The 22,913-nt window shown below is 39.2% G+C and overlaps 4 protein-coding genes across 6 annotated transcripts; all 4 read left to right on the top strand.

The window, feature by feature from the left end:
• The first annotated feature begins 558 nt into the window (after positions 1-558).
• Positions 559-4,838, top strand: LOC146620173 (cystatin-like). Its single transcript, XM_085368815.1, has 5 exons — positions 559-619; positions 1,267-1,378; positions 3,038-3,249; positions 3,858-3,968; positions 4,421-4,838. The coding sequence occupies exons 2-5, from the start codon at positions 1,372-1,374 to the stop codon at positions 4,499-4,501; spliced, it is 411 nt and encodes a 136-aa protein (XP_085224941.1). The 5' UTR covers positions 559-619; positions 1,267-1,371; the 3' UTR covers positions 4,502-4,838.
• Positions 4,839-5,823: 985 nt separating this feature from the next.
• Positions 5,824-10,345, top strand: LOC146620172 (glycine N-acyltransferase-like protein 3). 2 transcript variants are annotated; one of them, XM_085368811.1, is made up of 6 exons: positions 5,824-5,969; positions 6,044-6,151; positions 7,829-7,936; positions 8,032-8,152; positions 8,398-8,530; positions 9,753-10,345. In XM_085368811.1, exons 1-6 carry the CDS (start codon positions 5,895-5,897, stop codon positions 10,156-10,158), a joined length of 951 nt encoding a protein of 316 aa, XP_085224937.1. In that variant the 5' UTR covers positions 5,824-5,894; the 3' UTR covers positions 10,159-10,345. The 2 variants fall into 2 exon arrangements, with proteins under 2 accessions (XP_085224937.1, XP_085224938.1); XM_085368812.1 differs by lacking the exons at positions 5,824-5,969; positions 6,044-6,151 and adding an exon at positions 7,252-7,754.
• Positions 10,346-11,461: 1,116 nt separating this feature from the next.
• On the top strand, positions 11,462-13,339 carry LOC146620171 (glycine N-acyltransferase-like protein 3). The gene is made up of 5 exons (XM_085368813.1): positions 11,462-11,964; positions 12,039-12,146; positions 12,242-12,362; positions 12,688-12,820; positions 12,934-13,339. Exons 1-5 carry the CDS (start codon positions 11,890-11,892, stop codon positions 13,337-13,339), a joined length of 843 nt encoding a protein of 280 aa, XP_085224939.1. The 5' UTR covers positions 11,462-11,889.
• Positions 13,340-17,326: 3,987 nt separating this feature from the next.
• Positions 17,327-18,940, top strand: LOC146620170 (glycine N-acyltransferase-like). 2 transcript variants are annotated; one of them, XM_085369430.1, is made up of 5 exons: positions 17,327-17,512; positions 17,597-17,707; positions 17,795-17,900; positions 18,321-18,447; positions 18,528-18,940. In XM_085369430.1, exons 1-5 carry the CDS (start codon positions 17,435-17,437, stop codon positions 18,937-18,939), a joined length of 834 nt encoding a protein of 277 aa, XP_085225556.1. In that variant the 5' UTR covers positions 17,327-17,434; the 3' UTR covers position 18,940. The 2 variants fall into 2 exon arrangements, with proteins under 2 accessions (XP_085225556.1, XP_085225555.1); XM_085369429.1 differs by having other exon boundaries at positions 17,792-17,900.
• Positions 18,941-22,913: the final 3,973 nt, after the last annotated feature.

Raw genomic sequence — 22,913 nt, 5'->3', positions numbered from 1 at the left:
TACAGCAAATAAAGACTGCTGGTAAGAGATGGAAGTCAGTGTAGGCTAATTCAACTACAGAGGAAGAGGGAGATGTGCATTTGTCCTTCACGCACTCAACTCCAAACACACCACTTCCCAGCAGTCATCTACGTGTCCCAGATAAGCAGAGTCTTTGTCCCACTTTTTAAAGTTGTTGCGATACAAGAAGTGGAAAAAATATTTCTATATTTTATATTTATTTTTCCTGAACACTCCATGAACACGCTAGCAGATTTCATTATATCTTTTCCTACGCAATAGAAAACAAACACGCATTTTTTATTTTTTTTTTTTGAAAAAACTTCTGGCGGTGAATTAACGACGTTATTTTTTATGACAGGAAGTGGCCTGCTACGTTTATTTCACAAGTTCACAACCGGAGCAATGCGGGCATATCGTAACCCTACGGACTTTGCCTAAACTGTTAATAATTTATAAAGGTTTCTCCATTTTGGTGGATTGGGATGTTTTAAAACAGCAGGTTGTTTAAAGTACATTAGTAAGAAAACTCCGGTATCCAAACATGAAGGTCCTGAACAGAGACGAGCTGCAGGTCGCTGAAGGAGTTCTGCTCAAACACTTACCGAAGAGTTATAAGGTATCTGCGACATAAACCGCGTGTCTTTGTGCTTTACAGCCTCAGCAGCGCTTAAAGGTGTTTCGTGCTTTCAGGTGTACGGTTTCCTGTACGGAATCAACAGGAACAAACCGACTACACTAGAAGTTGTGGTCGATACGTGGCCTGATTTCAAAGTTATCATCTGCAGACCGGACCCCGGGGTGTGTTTAAATCCCGTCGGAAAACTGTGGATAGATTTTCTCGACGGAAATCTTTCGCTTGTCACGTGATTGTGACAGCTTTTGTTTATTTCACGGAACAAGCGTGACCTGAATTTCATGAAAAATATGGCATACTACAGCACGGATGAACAGAGTTTGAGGAAAATGCTGACAGATGAGAATGCAGTTGATTGGAGCACTTATTTCATGATAGGAGGTGAGCTCAGATCACTGCAGAAAATAAGCACGAAATAAATATGGTGGCTTTTACGTCACTACATTTGACAGCTGTTACTATTTACACAGTTTTATAGACAGAGCACACACTTTGTACAATATTCTAATAAAAAGTTTAATAATCATATGGACATGTTTCCTGCATTAAATACAAACTGCTTGGATAACCTAAATAAACCTAATAAAAAGGAGAGAAAGAAATTAATGTGAATACTTTCCATTTGACAGGGTTTGATGTTTTCCAAGGGTCTTCTGGCAGAAGAGTGAACCACAAAGTCTATACTTCGGTGCATCTGTATTTGCCAGACACCAACCATCTCCACATGTCAACGTATGACAGGTATAATCTGATCATTAAGATTCGCTTTAAGTTATATCTGTGTATAAGTCATGATTTAAAAATAAACCCAAAAAGATAGTACACCCTGTGTCTGTCATGAAACGTCTGTGTGCGGCAAGCAGGAAAGGACCCAAATTTAAGAGTCAAGATTCTTTATTTGTCACATGCCTAGTTATACGAGTACAACAAGCAGTGAAATGTGTCCTGAAACGCTCCTCGACTGTGCAAAAAATAGAACATTATATACAGTAAGTAAATTATATACAAAAAGAGGACATTATGTACAGTAAGTAAGTGAATTTTATAACAATCTGGAAATTTTCAATTGAAAATCTGAAAGTGTACATCGTGCGAGTGGGATGTTAAAGTGTCTTGTGCCTAGTGAGGGTTAGGGTTCAATTCCGACTCGTCTAAAGTGTAGAGTTAAGTGCGTCCCTACTCCAAAATCTGCAGTTTTTGCATCATGCTGTTCCAAGAGTGGGCGTCCACAGGTGACTATGGACTTGGACAATGGGACAGAGGTCAAGAATGCTTTTTTTCCCCATTTTTTTTGTTAACGCTGCCCAGCGCTTCAAAAGTTGCATGTGCAGAAATCAAATCAAATAAGTTGTTTGATTTCCGCAGCTAACCGTGGGCAGTTGAGTGCTGTTTGTGCAGACGCAAAGAGCCTGAACGAGTTCACAGCAACAGCCTGGATCATACGTGATCTCTGCTGCTGGACTTTTCCTATTATTCTCCTTCTAAATGTTATTGGCGGTTGGCAAACAACAGATGGGGCATTACTGCCATCAACTGGTCTGGAGTATGAACTGGACAAAAAAACAAACAAACTCAAATCCTCCCAAACAATTTACCCTCTTTTACACACTGGAATAATTCCTGATAACTTTCACTTCTTAAGTCCTTTTACAGTAAATCAATGAGATCTAGTTTTGTTTTTATATTACTGAGGTTTGGGGACAGTTGTCTTCTCGCCACCTGATTTTTCTGGAGTTGGAATTACAAGGACCTCGATGTGAACACAGCCATCTGTCTTCACACGAAGGATAACCCTGATCGGGTCGTACAGTTTTTGTAACCCAACAATAACAAATAATTATTATGTCTGTCTTCTTCTTCTGTTTACATCCGGTCATCCCAATCCCGTTGTTTGCTCTTTTTTTCGAGGAATGGCAGAGACAGACACGAAAACACCTCCCTGCCTAGCCTTGATTATTTTATTATTATCCTACTACTGATTCTATATATCCAGTTCAGGACATTCTGTTCAAACTCCCTTTGGCGAGAGAATATCCTTCTAAACATTATCTAGTGTGACGTGTAAGCATGTAGCAAAAACCCTCAAGCGCTCTATGTTCATTCTCAATATTTCAGCCCAGACATACAACTGGACAAGTCGTTTTAACCCTCAAAACCCAGAGCGCCAATTCGTTTATGAGCACATTGCGTTGTGTATATAAAAATAATAAAAACAGCTTTATTTAATCATTTTCAACCCTAACATTCCATAGTAGTCACATTTCTCTGCTGTGGGGATTGCCGATTGGCTGCAAGATCTCTGCCAGATGTGCCACTCCTCCGGCACAGTGATGTTCATGTTGATATAACTGGGAGGGCACGGTGAGGAGTGTTTCACTTCGTCTCCTGTGTGTTTGTTAGGCAACAGAAACAAGATGTGGAAGGTCGCTTTGACTGTCCTTGCGGCCGCTTTGGCCGTTGGGTATGGGACCCCGGTCGGGGGCTTGACAGACGCTGATATCAACAATGAAGACGTGCAAAACGCTCTCCACTTCGCCGTCATCCAACACAACAGAGACAGCAACGACTTGTACATCAGGCAAGTGGTAGAAGTGATCAAGGTTCAGTCACAGGTGAGTAACGGTCAGATTCGTGAATAACTGAATTGTTCTTTAGGGGAAAGCAATCCAGTAAACCATCGTAGTGATGTGAGCCCTTAAGAAAAGGCCTGCGAAGCGCCCTTCAAAGGTTTCACTTTTAACTACTAAACTAAAGTCCTAGAGGCCGTTACATACAATTTACTTGCTATATGCCTTCTTAATGGCGTTGGTACTCCCCCAAATATGGCTGGCTTCGTAATTTGTCACGTTAATATCCTCTCATCCTCTCATCCTAGCTTTAACAGTAGGTCGGAAATGTTTTTTATGCTTGTGTTGAGGCAGCCATTGGCCCGCCCGAACAAAAGAGCAGTGTGGGTTTAAAAAAAAAAGGAACCCGACAAAAGCACATCTTTGCTAAAGATTGGTTAATATGCTGATGAGTCATGTTTTTTTAAAAGTTTATTTGGCTCTCCTCTTGAAACCTGAGGCAAGGCTACCGTAGCAATGTGTTGATGTTTGTGTTTTCTCTAGTCATTGGTGAGCTTCTTGGCTCACAGGGGACAGTAGGGGTGTTTAAAGAGGAGAAGGAGGAGGGGTTCATTTGCTGTAAGTCTTGTATTCAATTTTCTTTCCCATTATAGGTGGTCGCTGGCATGAAGTACGTCATAACTGTGAAGATGGTAAAGACCCCTTGCAGAAAGAATGGCGTCGATCAAGTGTGTGCAATCCACACAGATCAGGCAAAGTTTCAGGTACTGATGGCATCTTCTCAAAAGAAGCAAGATATTTGATCTGTTCTTAAACATCATGCAGCAGCCTTGTAACTAAAGCTGCATTCACAGTGGAAGTGATTTGCTCAACGCAGATCTTTTTACAGCTGAAGGCCGGTGTCCTGTTGAAAAGTGATCGTCTGAAACAAATTGATTTCTGATGTTTCTATGTTTTGTTTTTTATTTCATAATAATAAATCACAGTTTTTCTGCATACTTGACATAGTTTTATAGAACTTTTCTGCTGCCCTCTTGTCGCGATGTTGCTGTGAATCCCTTTGAGTGTGTAATGCATATTAATCTGATCGTTAAATACTCATGTTCTTAATAGACATTATGCTATTGGATAAAAAAAAACCTAAAGCATTTATATGTGTAAATAACACCACCTGAAAGATCCTAATGTTAAATGTATTGTCTGTTTTTCCTTTCAGCCCTACCAGTGCACATTCGAAGTGTGGAGCCGCCCATGGCTTAATTCCATTGAGTTACTGAAGAATGAATGCCAACACTGAGATCTACGTGGGACGCTAGAACGAGAACGCTTGGGAAATCTTACCTTTGTGTCAGAATAATCTTCTCTTAGACTGCAATGCACTTTCCTGTAGGTGGAATAAATATATTAATATTAGTATTTGCTGCCTTTACTACTGCACTGCTTAACTAATCAAATTTGTTTTAAATTTCCAAAATCCACTATCCAGTGTTACAAACTAGGTCTCCCCGATTTTTAAAGAAGCAACTTTGCCTCATCAGTAAACCAAGCAAATAACAAACTGTTGTGTAGTCAAACTGATCATGAGCTGCTTTTTTACCCCAGATAATTCAGTTTTGAAATAAAGTCAAACTTGCACACAAACTTTAATGTGTCCGTGTGGTAAATGCACACAAGGATGACGTTTTAGCTCAATAGAGCTTCTTTGTTGTTGTTGATGGTGATGAGTTCTCTGGATACCTACCCACTGACTAAGAGGAAGGAGAATGTGAACAAATCTGGGACAGACATGACTGACAACAGAAAATGCCATTCACATTATTTTCAACATCTATAAGGAGTTGGTGGATAGAGCAGTTACACTTTTAATCACTTTGGAAAAGAGGGGAGTTTTTGTCTAACACTATAAAACATATTGGACTTTGGGTGACCAGGGTTCCCACTTTATGTAGGACTACACTGCATGTTTAACCCTTTTCCCACCTGCCCTGCATTCTGAGACACTATCTTACATTTTGATTAATCTCAGTTAAAGTCAATCCAGAAGCCTGTTGAAAGTCTCTTTAATCTGAGGGTTCAGATCACAGGTCAAGTGCAGGTCAAAATTAAACCATTAAAAGTGACCAATAAGATAAGCTGTGCAGAATATGATGGAACTACAACAAATAAAGACTGCTTGTAAGTGGTTGAACTCAGTGAAGAAAAGAAAACTCACTTTAGGCTTATTCAACTACAGAGGGAGAGCTGAGATGTGCATTTGTATTTCGAGTGCTAAACTCCAAACACAAAATTCACACCACCTGTCAGCACTCATCTACGTCACATTGTCCCACGCAAGCACAGTCTTTGTCCCACTTTTAAGTTGTTGAGCTGGAAAAATATATTTTAGATTTCATATTTTTCCTGAACACTCCATAAACACGCTAACAGATAAAACAAACATTTTTTTTTAAAAAACTTCTGGCGGTGAATTAACGTTAGAGTTAAAGTTAAAGTTATTTTTTATGACAGGAAGTGGCCTGCTACGTTTATTTCACAAGTTCAAACCGGAGCAATGCGGTCATATCGTAACCCTACGGACTTTGCCTAAACTGTTAATAATTTATAAAGGTTTCTCCATTTTGGTGGATTGGGATGTTTTAAAACAGCAGGTTGTTTAAAGTACATTAGTAAGAAAACTCCGGTATCCAAACATGAAGGTCCTGAACAGAGACGAGCTGCAGGTCGCTGAAGGAGTTCTGCTCAAACACTTACCGAAGAGTTATAAGGTATCTGCGACATAAACCGCGTGTCTTTGTGCTTTACAGCCTCAGCAGCGCTTAAAAGTGTTTCGTGCTTTCAGGTGTACGGTTTCCTGTACGGAATCAACAGGAACAAACCGACTACACTAGAAGTTGTGGTCGATACGTGGCCTGATTTCAAAGTTATCATCTGCAGACCGGACCCCGAGGTGTGTTTAAATCCCGTCAGAAAACTGTGGATAGCTTTTCAAGACGGAAATCTTTCGCTTGTCACGTGATTGTGACAGCTTTTGTTTATTTCACAGAACAAGCGTGACCTGAATTTCATGATAACTTTTTGCCTAGAAACAATCAAATCAATCACATTACCTGCACAACAGAGACAATGATGTAAACTTTTGATAACATTAAAGCATTTAAAGGAGAAGTTTAAATAAAACAGAGCTGCACTGATTTGTACTCAGTAGCTTCGTATTGTTCATTAAGGTGCTTTCTTTAAGGGGGTCACCACACCGGATCATTAACCTCAATCCGAGTTTTGGCCACTCTGTTGTGGAATTATCCCGATCTGCATAAAGACTTTCTTCCTGGGTTCCTGACACAACCCTTTGCATTTATCTAGCTAAATCAGCTGTGAATCATAAAAAACAACTAACAGTATAATTAAGTACAAACATTTCAAACTGAAGCTAATATGCTTCTAAAAATGGGGACAGTTTAGTACTTCATTAAAAACTGAGGGGAGCAAATAAAGCTAACTTGTCTGTGTAACCATGAGGTAGGCAAGACTGGAAGGTTCTCTCCTGTCTGTTGACCAAGGCTTGAGGAACCAGTTAATGTTCCCATCTGAGTAAATATGAGACAGTTATGTGATCTGCTGGTGAGGACAGCTGAGCGGGGTTAATTATGTTATAAGCGGAGAAATGAGCTGGAAGAAATTTATTTTATTTGGCAGCTTTATAAGCCAAAGCAGGGTCACCAAATTCAGTAAGGTGACCCAATAAAATGATTCCCCAGGCAATGAGGCTTACAATCAAACAACACAGGAGCCAGAAGATTTAACAAAAAGAACAATGAAAGTCGCTCTTGATGTTTGCTGGCTTGTATAACAATGATTAGCAAAAGTGTGTCCTTCACAACTTCTCCTTTTCTTCTGCTGTTCAATAAAGAAGTGGTCTGTTGTTGGATGTCTTTCCCACGAGCGTTAATTCTAAACACCAGTGCAATTAATACTATCCATGGTTCTCCAAAGTGAAAGACATTTAATTGAAATCTTGATGTCATTTATTACTGCTTAACACAAAACAAACTGTGTCTGTATTTAAAACTTAACAAATATAAAAATTATGAGCAACGTAGAGCGTTGGTGGAGGTGGTGACAATGATTATCGTACGTTCTCTTCAATTTTACGTCTAGAAAGTGCGAATCTCTGCAACCTCAGCCTGGAGGAAAAGTCCAGTTAGCGTTTACGTCCCCTTCACATCACTTCCGCGATTTCCAGAGTTTCACACACTCTGTCTTTGATTTACAAAGACGCGCAAATGTCTTTGGAACTGTCGAAAGATCATATTTAAAACAGCTGAAAACGAGCAGAAGAGATATCTCGGTCACAGCAGAGTCCACAGGGAGTTTCATGTGCTGTAAATAACTATTTACATTTCATTGATTGTCATCATTGCCATCGCAGTTTAACCTGAAAAGGTTAAAGTGTCAGAAAACTGTGCAACTATCCAAACATGAAGGTCCTGAGCAGAGACGAGCTGCAGGTCGCTGAAGGAGTTCTGCTCAAACACTTACCGAAGAGTTATAAGGTATCTGCGACATAAACCGCGTGTCTTTGTGCTTTACAGCCTCAGCAGCGCTTAAAGGTGTTTCGTGCTTTCAGGTGTACGGTTTCCTGTACGGAATCAACAGGAACAAACCGACTACACTGGAAGTTGTGGTCGATGCGTGGCCTGATTTTAAAGTTATCATCTGCAGACCGGACCCCGAGGTGTGTTTAAATCCCGTCGGAAAACTGTGGATAGCTTTTCAAGACTGAAATCTTTCCATGTCGCATGATGGTGACAGCTTTTGTTTATTTCACAGAACAAGCGTGCCTCGATTTTCATGAAAAAAGTGACATACTACAGCACGGATGAACAGAGTTTGAGGAAAATGCTGACAGACGAGAATGCAGTTGATTGGAGCACTTATTTCATGATAGGAGGTGAGCTCAGATCACTGCAGAAAATAAGCACGAAATAAATATGGTGGCTTTTACGTCACTACATTTGACAGCTGTTACTATTTACACAGTTTTATAGACAGAGCACACACTTTGTACAATATTCTAATAAAAAGTTTAATATTTATGTGGACATTTTTCCTGAATTAAATACAAAACTGCTTGGATAACCTCTTGCGAGGAAAAAGAAGAGAAAGAAATTCATGTGAATACTTTCCATTCGACAGGGCTTGATGTTTCCCATGCACCAATGCTTAAACAAGTGTCTTCTGACAGAAGAGTGAACCACAAAGTCTATACTTTGGTGCATCTTCTGTATTTGCCAGACGCCAACCATCTCCACATGCCAGTGGTTGACAGGTATAATTTGATAATTAAGATGCACTTTAAGTTATATCTGTGTATAAGTTATGATTTTAAAAACACGTTAAAAAAGACCATCCTGTGTCAGTTGTAAGGTTATACATATCGGCATTTTTTTTAATGGCTGTCTTTAGCAAGTCTTAAAATTAGGTCACACAACATATTACACTGTCATGACCTAACAGAAACTAAGCCATAAAACAGAAGCTGTGTAATAAGGTTCTGCCACAGCATTTCAGTCAGGTTGAGGTCTGGACTTTGTTCCATCTGTTCTTTTCAGTCATTCTGTGGTAGATTTATTGCTGTGCTTGGGATCATTATCATGTTGGATGACCCATTTTAGGCCAGTCTTTAGCTGTCAGCCAGATGTCGCCACATGTAACACTACAATGCTTTAATATACAGAGGAATATACAGTGGTCTACTCAAAGACTGCAAGGTGCCCCAGTCCTTTGGCTTCCCAGACTAATGGGTTTTAATAATTGCCTCTTTAATATTATTCCTACTTGGCACCTTACCAGCAAACTGCTCAAGCTTCTGCTTTTATAGAGGTTTACACACTTTCTTCTGATACTTTGATTATCAACATCTGACTGCTGCTTACCTTCCTCATTCAGTGGAAATAGTAAAACCCAGTATGAAGGCAAAAACACGCCAGTCCACTGTGGTCATTTCACACTTAGCCCTTCCAAAATTTGAAATGTATTAAGTACATTGCAGGGTCATTAATCGTCAGAAACTATTAAGGTAGTCGGCTAGTATGTATTTACATGATGTAAATGTGTTAGTACTCTCTTTTTAAACACTTACTGCAGATTACTGCAACTTACTGTAACTTCTACATGCATGTACATTTCATGGCTTGGAGAGGCAAAGCGACAAATGGACACGGTGGACCGGCATGTTTATTACATGTTTTGCAGCGAGATCAGGTTCAATAGTAATAGTATAGTTAGTTTTTCACATACTGCTTCTGCATTTTGGCTCGGTATTTGTTCAATAAACAACGACACAGTGTATTATCTTATGTTTTGTTGATCTGTGGTTGTATTTACCTTATTTTAAGCTCTAATCAAGACCAAATGATGTTTATTATGTAGTTATATATAAAATATTAGACTTTAAGGAGACTGTACATTTTTTCACTATGACTGTAAATATGCTTCAGAGCAATGTAAATTATATTGCTTCTCAACAACTTTGGTTTTTCGTTCTACAGTGAGCTTGAGTCGAGGATTTCGTCTCTAAACCTTTCCCACGTTGACTTGGTGAATAAAACCTGGAAGTTCGGAGGAGACGAGAAGGGTTACAGGACCATTGAAAACCTAATCAGTAACTTCCCATCATGCTGCATCACAGACAGCCAGGGTCAGCCCGTGTCCTGGATACTTGTGTATGATTACTGTGCTCTGGGAATGTTGTATACGCTGCCAGAGCACAGAGGGAAAGGATACGCCAAAATCATGATCAGCACTTTGGCCAAGAAACTCCATGCTGAGGGTTACCCGGTGTTCTGCTACATAGAAGAGGACAATGTGCTGTCCTACAAGCTCTTTAAAAACATGGGCTTCATTGAGGATCCTTCTTACAGGGCTGCATGGTTGGAGTTCAATTTTTCAGATTAGAGTCAACATCTTTTATATGTACGTCCAACATTTGTATCACGTTGCGCCTTCTTCATTTATAAAAATAGTATTCAAATGAATGCAACCCTCTTATTTATAAAAGTGTGATCACTTCTGGTCTGTTTCTTGGAGAAGACACTGTTTCCTTGGGGCTTGCTTTTGGTTCAAGCCAACTTCTCTGAATTTTATTTTGATATATTTGTCAAAATATGGTGTGAAATGTCCACTTTTCCCCTATTTCAGAATAGTAAAGAACCTTTCCACAACTTCCTGGATCAACTCCAAAAGTAATCTTATCTAAATAGGCTCAATCCCCACTTTTGATAACTTTTTGCCTAGAAACAATCAAATCAATCACATTACCTGCACAACAGAGACAATGATGTAAACTTTTGATAACATTAAAGCATTTAAAGGAGAAGTTTAAATAAAACAGAGCTGCACTGATTTGTACTCAGTAGCTTCGTATTGTTCATTAAGGTGCTTTCTTTAAGGGGGTCACCACACCGGATCATTAACCTCAATCCGAGTTTTGGCCACTCTGTTGTGGAATTATCCCGATCTGCATAAAGACTTTCTTCCTGGGTTCCTGACACAACCCTTTGCATTTATCTAGCTAAATCAGCTGTGAATCATAAAAAACAACTAACAGTATAATTAAGTACAAACATTTCAAACTGAAGCTAATATGCTTCTAAAAATGGGGACAGTTTAGTACTTCATTAAAAACTGAGGGGAGCAAATAAAGCTAACTTGTCTGTGTAACCATGAGGTAGGCAAGACTGGAAGGTTCTCTCCTGTCTGTTGACCAAGGCTTGAGGAACCAGTTAATGTTCCCATCTGAGTAAATATGAGACAGTTATGTGATCTGCTGGTGAGGACAGCTGAGCGGGGTTAATTATGTTATAAGCGGAGAAATAAGGTGGAAGAAATTTATTTTATTTGGCAGCTTTATAAGCCAAAGCAGGGTCACCAAATTCAGTAAGGTGACCCAATAAAATGATTCCCCAGGCAATGAGGCTTACAATCAAACAACACAGGAGCCAGAAGATTTAACAAAAAGAACAATGAAAGTCGCTCTTGATGTTTGCTCTCTTGTATAACAATGATTAGCAAAAGTGTGTCCTTCACAACTTCTCCTTTTCTTCTGCTGTGCAATAAAGAAGTGGTCTGTTGTTGGATGTCTTTCCCACGAGCGTTAATTCTAAACACCAGTGCAATTAATACTATCCATGGTTCTCCAAAGTGAAAGACATTTAATTGAAATCTTGATGTCATTTATTACTGCTTAACACAAAACAAACTGTGTCTGTATTTAAAACTTAACAAATATAAAAATTATGAGCAACGTAGAGCGTTGGTGGAGGTGGTGACAATGATTATCGTACGTTCTCTTCAATTTTACGTCTAGAAAGTGCGAATCTCTGCAACCTCAGCCTGGAGGAAAAGTCCAGTTAGCGTTTACGTCCCCTTCACATCACTTCCGCGATTTCCAGAGTTTCACACACTCTGTCTTTGATTTACAAAGACGCGCAAATGTCTTTGGAACTGTCGAAAGATCATATTTAAAACAGCTGAAAACGAGCAGAAGAGATATCTCGGTCACAGCAGAGTCCACAGGGAGTTTCATGTGCTGTAAATAACTATTTACATTTCATTGATTGTCATCATTGCCATCGCAGTTTAACCTGAAAAGGTTAAAGTGTCAGAAAACTGTGCAACTATCCAAACATGAAGGTCCTGAGCAGAGACGAGCTGCAGGTCGCTGAAGGAGTTCTGCTCAAACACTTACCGAAGAGTTATAAGGTATCTGCGACATAAACCGCGTGTCTTTGTGCTTTACAGCCTCAGCAGCGCTTAAAGGTGTTTCGTGCTTTCAGGTGTACGGTTTCCTGTACGGAATCAACAGGAACAAACCGACTACACTGGAAGTTGTGGTCGATGCGTGGCCTGATTTTAAAGTTATCATCTGCAGACCGGACCCCGAGGTGTGTTTAAATCCCGTCGGAAAACTGTGGATAGCTTTTCAAGACTGAAATCTTTCCATGTCGCATGATGGTGACAGCTTTTGTTAATTTCACAGAACAAGCGTGCCTCGATTTTCATGAAAAAAGTGACATACTACAGCACGGATGAACAGAGTTTGAGGAAAATGCTGACAGACGAGAATGCAGTTGATTGGAGCACTTATTTCATGATAGGAGGTGAGCTCAGATCACTGCAGAAAATAAGCACGAAATAAATATGGTGGCTTTTACGTCACTACATTTGACAGCTGTTCCTATTTACACAGTTTTATAGACACAACACACTTTGTACAGTGTGATCCATTATTACTAAAGAAGTGTAAGTTACAACAGCTTCATTGATAGCACTGGATCAGCATTATTTAATGGTCATATGGTGATTTTCCTAATGATAGTTACACCTTTTTATGTTGTTTTGCTGTTTTTACAAATTACTGTTTAACCTCTTGCAAGGAAGGAACAACAAACAAAGTATTCAATGTAAATTATTTTTGTCCAACAGGACTTGATGTTTCCCATGCACCAGTCCTCAAACAAGTGTCTTGTGACAGAAGAGTAAAATACAAAACTGATATTTTAGTACACCTTCTGTATTTGCAAGACACCAACTATCTGCACATGCCAGCGATTAACAGGTATAATCTGAAAAGCATATGTCTGTGCATATGTCACATGAAATATGCTTCAGAGCAATGTAAATTATATTGCTTCTCAACAACTTTTCTTTTCTTTTCTTTTTTTTTTTAAGTGAGCTTGAGTCGAGGATTTCGTCTCTTAATCTTTCCCACGTTGACTTGGTGAATAAAACCTGGAAGTTCGGAGGAGACGAGAAGGGTTACAGGAAGATTGAAAACCTAATCAGTAACTTCCCATCATGCTGCATCACAGACAGCCAGGGTCAGCCCGTGTCCTGGATACTCGTATGTGATTACTGTGCTCTGGGAATGTTGTATACGCTGCCAGAGCACAGAGGGAAAGTATACGCCAAAATCATGATCAGCACTTTGGCCAAGAAACTCCATGCTGAGGGTTACCCGGTGTTCTGCTACATAGAAGAGGACAATGTGCTGTCCTACAAGCTCTTTAAAAACATGGGCTTCATTGAGGATCCTTCTTACAGGGCTGCATGGTTGGAGTTCAATTTTTTGGATTAGCTTCATGAAACAACTGTACTCATTTTTATCAGGTTCATAAATGTGTAAAAATATAATAAAATGAATGAAACACAAATAAAAACATAATTGTTAACATTTATTATTTATTATCCCTATAAAATTGATAGGATCTAGATCAGAATATGATCTATGGAAATATAGTATGAAATGCCCAGAGATGTTCCCTTTCACAATGTCAAAAAAATCCCTCCGAGAATTCCTGGATATGGATCAACTCCATCACTTCTAAGTTGGGCCAACTCCCAACAGCCATAACATAAAAAGAAAAAAAAGATAAAATTATAGGACAGAATTTAAAAGTTATATCTAAATTAAACTGAGCTCCAATGATTCACACTCTGAGCCAGTATCTTCCTATTCTTCTTTTGGCTGCTCCATTTAAGGGATCACCAAAGCGGATGATTTGCCTCCATCCCAGCTTTGACCAATCTGGTATGGAATTATTCTGAGCTGCATAAAGACTTGGCCAAAACTTTTCCTGGGTCCCTGACACAGTCCTACTCATTTATCCAGACATGAGACTGGCACAAGGACTATAGTGGGTTGTGCTACAAAATAAAATTAATTTATTTTTCTCATATTCTCACACCATTCTCACTTATATCAGAGAGACTGGGGTGTCTGTAGAGAGTGGAGAGTCCACAGCTGAGGGGAAGAATAAATAAGTAATATGAGGTAGTTATGTGATCTCTCGGCGAGGACAGGCGAGTGAGGTTAATTATGTTATTGGAAGACTAATGAGAAGAAACTATTTTATTTGGCTGTTAAAGAGGGCAGGATTCAGCTGTGTAGGCCAAAGCAATGTCAATAAGGTAACCCAATAATATGTTTTCCCCTGGTACTGAGTGCTTACAATCAAACACCACAGGAGCCAAAAGATTAAATAAAAGAGATAAACGATTTTAAAAACTGATTGTAGACCACTATTGTACGGATTAACAAAACAGTCTGATACAGCTAATTGATTCCCCACTAAAAGGCTGCAATGTCTCAGTATGAACAAGAACCACAATAGATTTCAGCTTACTCAGCCTGCAGTCACGAATGTCATGCCACTGTTGCCTTCAATGTGTCTTTTGTGTCCCTTTTCTCACACATACACTCCCGGAGATGTGTCAGCAACTTCCCCTATCCCTCTGCTGTGCAAGAAGTTGTCCATTGTTGTGGTTGCCTGTTCCTTCATATGAGCTATTTTTTCATATCTTGCTGTAATTTATTCATACCTCACAGAAATATGTTCTCTTTCTTACTTGAATTGCTGTAAAATTGTCAGCACACCCATTGTTTAACGTCCCATTTTCTGTTTTAATAATTCAAAATATAAGTTTCACATTGCTCAGAAAGTGTTTCAGACATTCTTCCACTTATTGTATTGCGTGAGCAGTATTACATTTTATACCAGGATTTTCCTTTGGTCTCCAGAAGAAAGCAGAAATGTTCCCAGCTGACAGGAGTGACACCTGGTGTGGTCTTCTGCTGCACAAGCCCATCTGCTTCAAGGTTCGGGGTGCAGGACGCTTGGAAGTAATCAGTAGTTATTGAGTTACCTTCCTATCAGCTTGAAGAAGTCTGGCCATTCTCATCTGTCTCATTTATTTTAAAAAAGCCTCTATTTTTTGGAAAGCATCACCGTTATTGAACTTCTGTTCAAAATGCCTCAACAGCGACAGCTGCAGGTTATATTGGGCAGGACAATCTGTGTGATTGTGCAGAGAGGAGACCAGCAGGAGCAGGGGTCTCAAACTCCAGTCCTAGAAGGCCACTGTCCTGAAACATTTCCATTCGTCCCTGCTGCAACACACCTGAGTACAATTAGTAGGTCATTAGCGAGAATCTATAGAACTTGAATGCATGCTACAGCAGCTTGTGAGTGAATGAACACAGTGCAATAAAAGTAATTTTAGAAGTACATTTTTCCAAACACTTACATTTATTTAAATTTACTTGAGTAGGATAAGGGGTTGCCACTTCAGCATTCAGTCAAGTTCTATACTCTTGCTAATGATCTACAAATTTTATTCAGGTGTGTTGCAACAGGGACACATGGAAAAGTTTCAGGACACCGGCCCTCAAGGACTGGTGTTCGAGACCCCTGGGTAGAAGTCTGATCTCCTCACCTCCTCAGGATAGGAGACGAGCCTCCATTTGTATGCATCTTTTTACACTAATGACCTAATGACGGCTATAGCCTACACTGTATTTATTTCTATAAAAATAAAGTGTTGTTTGTCTTTTGTTTTTGTAATGTACTAATATGAAACCTGCGTGTCGAGCTTCTGTGGTGACCTGCTGGGGTGTGTGACATAATCAGAGATCAATTAAATCCATCTAAGCTAAAATGACATAACATGTCTGGTAAATTCTGAATAACTGATAGAGGTCAGGCTTAAATGTTTAATTTTATTTTTGCTTACAATATTGTTCAAATATTTTAGAATTCAGCAGAGAAATTAGATCCAATCTCACATCACTGCTGAAAATATGATCAGCCTTTGATGGAAGGAAGCCAAAACACACTCAGAGAACAGTGAGTTACTATCGCACATACAGCACAGACCACCTAACACACACCTCAATGTCTGTTTGCAATGAGGTGTAAAGGGAGGAAAGAGTGTGTAATGAGGAAGAAGCTAAAACTTTAGCTTCCTAAACTGGTCAAACTGGAGAGCTGACACAACCTGTAGAAAGCTGTAAAGAAAAAAAAAAGGTTTTAAAATCCCTGTTTTCATAAAACCTTTCAACAACACTGAATTTTATGTGTTTTTAGTTCAGCTGTGTGTAGCAAACATCAGCCAACAACATGAAAGACACGGTGTTTGAAGCCCAGATGTTCCTCCAGTTTCGTGAGGCCGTGCTGTCTAAATTTCACGGAGTTCCATTTGACGTGTAATTATTAACAGTTAAATGACAGTGTTGCAATATTTCTGTGATCCACTGAACATGTTTAAAAATTAATCCTTGTATAGTTAATCTACAGACAAGCTCAACTCCTCAGCATAGTCAAAAAGTACACTGTGGGTGTTTCCACTGTGACCTCCAGACTGCTCAGAGGACAGGCCTAGTTCCTGTTCTGAGCTGTCACATGTGGCAGCCGGTGGGGTCTTTTTGCCCATCTACTTCAAGGTTTGATGTGTTGCATGTTGCATACTGTGACTGTAATGAGTTATTTGAATCATTTTGTCTTCCAATCAAATTAAAGCATTCTGGACATTCCCCTTTAACCTTGGGCATCAACAAGAGAGCTGCTGCTCACTGGATGTTTTCTTTTTTCGAGCACATGAAGACCAAAAAAAAAAAATGTTTTAACATGTTTATCAACCAAATGATCAAAATTACAAAAAAAATATCAGTTTATACTGTTTTTATACGGTAAATATGGGTAACAGTGTGGACATGTTTCCTTTAATGCATTTGTGAAATATTGTAAAACATGAAATTTTTGTTTTGATGAAACAACGACACACAAGTTTGTTCTGGTAGATGATTTTTATCTCCAAAAAACAAAAAAACTCGCTGTAAGTTGTATGACTAGATGACCAACGAGGGGAACAAATCGAAAGGAATTAGGAGGGGGGGCTCAGGCAATTCAGCAACACGACAGATTTAAAATACTTTTAAACATTTAAAAATTGTATAGAATATTATATTTATTTATTTTATTTATCCATATATTAATTTTAATATATAACTTATATTGGTAACTCAAGAAAAAACTAGATAGCTATGGACATGGCATTTTAGGCTATATTTGCTTTAAAAAAGTTTTTAAAATCTGTAATTATTATTGTCAAATTGAAAAAACAAATGATGGACAGTTTCTGTCATGGGGACTTACATGGTGGCACCAAATCTCTAAACTTCACAAATCTGAAAGTTAATCAACATCATTTACTATGTGAGCTATTCGTGGGGGCGGTGTTTTTGTGCCTCCTCTTCAACTTTAAGCCTCGAAAGTGTGAATCACAACCTCAGCGTTTAGAAACAATCCCAGCTAACGTTTCCGTCGTCGTGTAGACCCCCGACTTCCGATCACTTACCGAACTGTACGCTTCATTTTTTCCTGAGTGGAGAAAAATGGCTTTTGAGTTGTCCGAAGATCAGTTAAAAACAGCGGAAAACGAGCTGAAGAAATATTTACCCATGTCGCAGCAGGTATGCTCGGTTAAATCTGTTATATTTTTATTTCTACAAGGAGCTGAATGTACTGCAAATAACCAACTACTGAATTAATTTAAGGTTTACGGTTTCCTGGTGATCAGAAACAGAGTCAGATCCGACCCTGTACGGGTTTTAGTGGACAGGTGGCCACAGTTCCGCGTCATTATGTGCAAACCACACGGTGAACAGGTACTGTCTGTGCAGGGGGGGCTTGCGTGCACACAATACATTGTTTAAATGCCAATACAGATCACGTGTCTATTTTTCTTCCAGAAGAGTGACCTCTTCAAAGATGCACTGCTTTTTGCAACTGATGCTGCTGTTCTAGAAGAAATCCTCAGCAAGTCATCTGTTATTGACTGGAGCAAGTACTTTTGTGTTGGTAATGGCAACAAGCTCTCTTATTGTTTGCATTGTTACTGAATCAGTTCAAACTGTTTATTCGCTGGCTCCCACACTGCAGCCCTGCATATGGTCACTGAAGTCTATTACTGCAAGTGATTTTCAATGAAATAATTAGACCAGCCAATGAAAAGTCATCCTAATGCCTGGTGTTTATGTACTTCTACCTTCAAAGTGGAATTATATCTTTCAAAATGGTATTGTCTTTCATTGTGTTCAAAGTGTTATGGTATGTCATTTAGTGATAGAAAGATATGGCACTGCAAAACAAAAAAAGTTGGGACACATCTATGGTTAAACTTTGCACTTCCCATGTTGGGAGCAAGTTAATCTTTAATAAATCATGTTTTAAGACAAAAACAGGTTCACACATTTAAGGTTTTGATTACTTGTGTTAAAGGAACCAGTGTTTCCCACACTGAGATATTCAAAGCAGTGGCATCAGCAAAGGGTGTACCCTGTAAAAGAGTGGCAAAATGTTACTTGATGACATTGGAAGATGTGAGCAGGCTTCCTCCTGTTGACAGGTATTATTTACACATACAAATATTTAATCATAACTTTTACGTCCTGATAATAATACAAGCTTTGCTCTGTTCCATGTCAGTTCAGGGATCTCAGTAAGCTCTCTTGATGAATCGCACATTGGCTTGGTGAGCCAAACGTGGAAGTTTGGAAAGGTCGATGTGGCCGTTGGGCTGATCCGCAACATGATTGCAAACTTCCCCTCCTGCTGCGTGCTGGATGCTGAAGGAAAGCCTGTATCCTGGATTCTGACCTATGCATCAGGCGCTATAGGAATGCTTTACACGCTGCCAGAGCACAGAGGGAAAGGCTATGCCAAAATCCTGGTCAGCAGCTTGGCCAAGAGGAATCATGCACTGGGCTACCCAGTTTACAGCTTCATAGAAGAGGAGAACGCTGTGTCCTACAGGCTCTTTACAAACCTGGGCTTCACTGAAGATCCCTCTTACAGGGAAGCCTGGTTTGTAGTCAATGAATTTCAAATATTTCCATGAAGCACAGAATAAAAGTTAAAAAAAAAAAAAATGCTACAGCTTTTTCTGTTCATAAGTTAAAGTCACAAGGTGAACTCAGTCTTTTAGAAAATAGTTGGAATAAAGACGATAGCCAGAATTTTGGGTTAATAGCTCTTTATTTGGCCCTCTTATTGCCCAGGAACATTTCTCTCGTTTATAAAAGGTGTGATCACTTTCACTTCTGGTCTGTCATCTATTTTGACTGTATGGGCTCTAAGTGTACAGTGAATCTCCTGGAAAAATTGCATTAAACCTGGACTGTAAAAATCAAAGAGTAAGTGAAGTAGGCGTTGATTGACAAAAATAATACAAACGTAGCAGTCCCAGACTGCGTACCACAGATAAAGATGATAATTACATGCATGTTCTGAGTGTTTGGATCCAGTAGGATCCACATCTGGATCTGAGTGAGTATGTGATTTCTTGGAGAAGACACTAATTCCTTGGGGCTTGCTTTGGGGTCAGAAAGGGCACCTGTAAGTAGCATTATTTTCAAGCTAACTTCTCCAAATTTCATTTTGATATATTTGTCATAATATGGTGTGAAATGTCCAATTTTCCCCTATTTCAGAATAGTAAAGAACCTTTCCACAACTTCCTGGATCAACTCCAAAAATAATCTTCTCTAAGTAGAATCAGTCCCCACCATTGATAACGTTTTGCTAAGAAACAATCAAATCAATCACATTACCTGCACAACAGTTTAAGGGGTTCACCACACCGGATCATTAACCTCAATCCGAGTTTTGGCCACTCTGTTGTGGAATTATCCCGATCTGCATAAAGACTTTCTTCCTGGGTTCCTGACACAACCCTTTGCATTTATCTAGCTAAATCAGCTGTGAATCATAAAAAACAACTAACAGTATAATTAAGTACAAACATTTCAAACTGAAGCTAATATGCGTCTAAAAATGGGGACAGTTTAGTACTTCATTAAAAACTGAGGGGAGCAAATAAAGCTAACTTGTCTGTGTAACCATGAGGTAGGCAAGACTGGAAGGTTCTCTCCTGTCTGTTGACCAAGGCTTGAGGAACCAGTTAATGTTCCCATCTGAGTAAATATGAGACAGTTATGTGATCTGCTGGTGAGGACAGCTGAGTGGGGTTAATTATGTTATAAGCGGAGTAATGAGGTGGAAGAAATTTATTTTATTTGGCAGCTTTATAAGCCAAAGCAGGGTCACCAAATTCAGTAAGGTGACCCAATAAAATGATTCCCCAGGCAATGAGGCTTACAATCAAACAACACAGGAGCCATAAGATTTAACAAAAAGAACAATGAAAGTCGCTCTTGATGTTTGCTGGCTTGTATAACAATGATTAGCAAAAGTGTATCCTTCACAACTTCTCCTTTTCTTCTGCTGTTCAATAAAGAAGTGGTTTGTTGTTGGATGTCTTTCCCACGTATGATGCGCATTAATTTGCAAGTAATACTATCCATGGTTCTCCAAAGTAAAAGACATTTAATTGTTATCTTGGTGTCATTTATTACTGCTTCACGCACAAACACAAACACGCACACGCTGTACTTGCGTGTTCTCATTTATTTTCACCTGGTTAATCTAGGTTTAGGTACAGCACTTTTTAAAGTCCACTTTCTTTTTTTATCATTAAAATAAAGGGTTCAGATTCCTGAGAGAGGGTTTAGGGTCTCAGTGTTTTGGTGAAGTATTAGAGGCTACACCTGGATTTACCCGTGGTCTCCAGGAAAAACCAAACAAACTGTGACTGTATTTAAAACTTTACAAATATAAAATTAATGAGCAACAGGGACGTTGAGCGTTGGTGGTGGTGGTGACAATGATTATCGTACGTTCTCTTCAATTATACGTCTTGAAAGTGCGAATCACGACAACCTCAGCCTGGAGGAAAAGTCCAGTTAGCGTTTACGTCCACTTCACATCACTTCCGCGATTTCCAGAGTTTCACACACTGATTTGATTTACATGAGCGCACAAATGTCTTTGGAACTGTCAAAAGATCATATTTGATCATATCATATCTGAAACTGAGCAGAAGAGATATTTATCTCGGTCACAGCAGAGTCCACAGGGAGTTTCATGTGCTTTAAATAACTATTTACATTGATTCCCCACTAACAGCCTGCTATGTCTCAGTATGAACAAGAACCACAATAGATTTCAGCTTACTCAGCCTGCAGTCACGAATGTCATGCCACTGTTGCCTTCAATGTGTCTTTTGTGTCCCTTTTCTCACACATACACTCCCGGAGATGTGTCAGCAACTTCCCCTACTCCTCTGCTGTGCAAGAAGTCGTCCATTGTTTTGTTTTTTCTGTCATCTTTTTTTTCTTTTTAGGTATGCCTTGCCAGTAAAATGCTGGAATATTGAAAGGATAGCATCAAATCAGTTTCCTGTTCTCAGCTGACAGGAGTGACACCTGGTGTGGTCTTGTGCTGCACAAGCCCATCTGCTTCAAGGTTTGCGGTGCAGGATGCTTGGATGTAATGAGTAGTTATTGAGTTACCTTTCTATCAGCTTGAAGAAGTCTGGGCATTCTCATCAGTCTCATTTATTTTTAAAAAGCCTCTATTTTTTGGAAAGCATCCATTACAGCTGCAGGTTATATGGTGCAGGGCATTCTGTGTGATTGTGCAGAGAGGAGATCAGCAGGAGTCTGATCTCCTCACCTCCTCAGGATAGGAGACCAGCCTCCATTTTTATGCATCTTTTTACACTAATGACCTAATGATGGCTTAGGTCACTACTGTATATAGTAATAAGTGTTGTGTGTGTTTTCTAATGTACTAATATGAAACCTGCGTGTCGAGCTTCTGTGGTGACCTGCTGGGGTGTGTGACATAATCAGAGATCAATTAAATCCATCTAAGCCAAACTGACATAACATGTCTGGTAAATTCTGAATAACTGATAGAGGTCAGGCTTAAATGTTTAATTTTATTTTTGCTTACAATATTGTTCAAATATTTTAGAATTCAGCAGAGAAATTAGATCCAATCTCACATCACTGCTGAAAATATGATCAGCCTTTGATGGAAGGAAGCCAAAACACACTCAGAGAACAGTGAGTTACTATCGCACATACAGCACAGACCACCTAACACACACCTCAATGTCTGTTTGCAATGAGGTGTAAAGGGAGGAAAGAGTGTGTAATGAGGAAGAAGCTAAAACGCTTCTTAAACTGGTCAAACTGGAGAGCTGACACAACCTGTAGAAAGCTGTAAAGAAAAAAAAAGGTTTTAAAATCCCTGTTTTCATAAAACCTTTCAACAACACTGAATTTTATGTGTTTTTTGTTCAGCTGTGTGTAGCAAACATCAGCCAACAACATGAAAGACACGGTGTTTGAAGCCCAGATGTTCCTCCAGTTTCGTGAGGCCGTGCTGTCTAAATTTCACGGAGTTCCATTTGATGTGTAATTATTAACAGTTAAATGACAGTGTTGCAATATTTCTGTGATCCATTGAACATGTTTAAAAAATAATCCTTGTATAGTTAATCTACAGACAAGCTCAACTCCTCAGCATAGTCAAAAAGTACACTGTGGGTGTTTCCACTGTGACCTCCAGACTGCTCAGTGGACAGGCTTAGTTCCTGTTCTGAGCTGTCACATGTGGCAGCCGGTGGGGTCTTTTTGCCCATCTACTTCAAGGTTTGATGTGTTGCATGTTGCATACTGTGACTGTAATGAGTTATTTGAATCATTTCTTTCATCCAATCAAATCAAAGCAGGCTGGATATATCCCTTTAACCTCGGGCATCAACAAGATAGCTGCTGCTCACTAGATGTTGGTGGTGTAGAATATTATATTTTTTTATTTGTTTATTTTTATATATAACTTATATTGGTAATTGAAGTTAAACATAGACGGCTAGGGACATGGCATTTTAGGCTACATGTGCTTGAAAAAAAAAAGTTTAAAAATCTGTGAATATTGTAAAAAAATTAAATAATGGCCAGTTTC

The sequence above is a fragment of the Diplotaxodon limnothrissa genome, linkage group LG13 (assembly GCF_057381915.1).
Source record: "Diplotaxodon limnothrissa isolate DT_005_m linkage group LG13, D_limnothrissa_male_GT1.1, whole genome shotgun sequence".
NCBI classification, from domain to species: domain Eukaryota; kingdom Metazoa; phylum Chordata; class Actinopteri; order Cichliformes; family Cichlidae; genus Diplotaxodon; species Diplotaxodon limnothrissa.
Note: the sequence above shows the minus strand (reverse complement) of the source record. Positions and strands in the feature narration are given on the sequence as shown.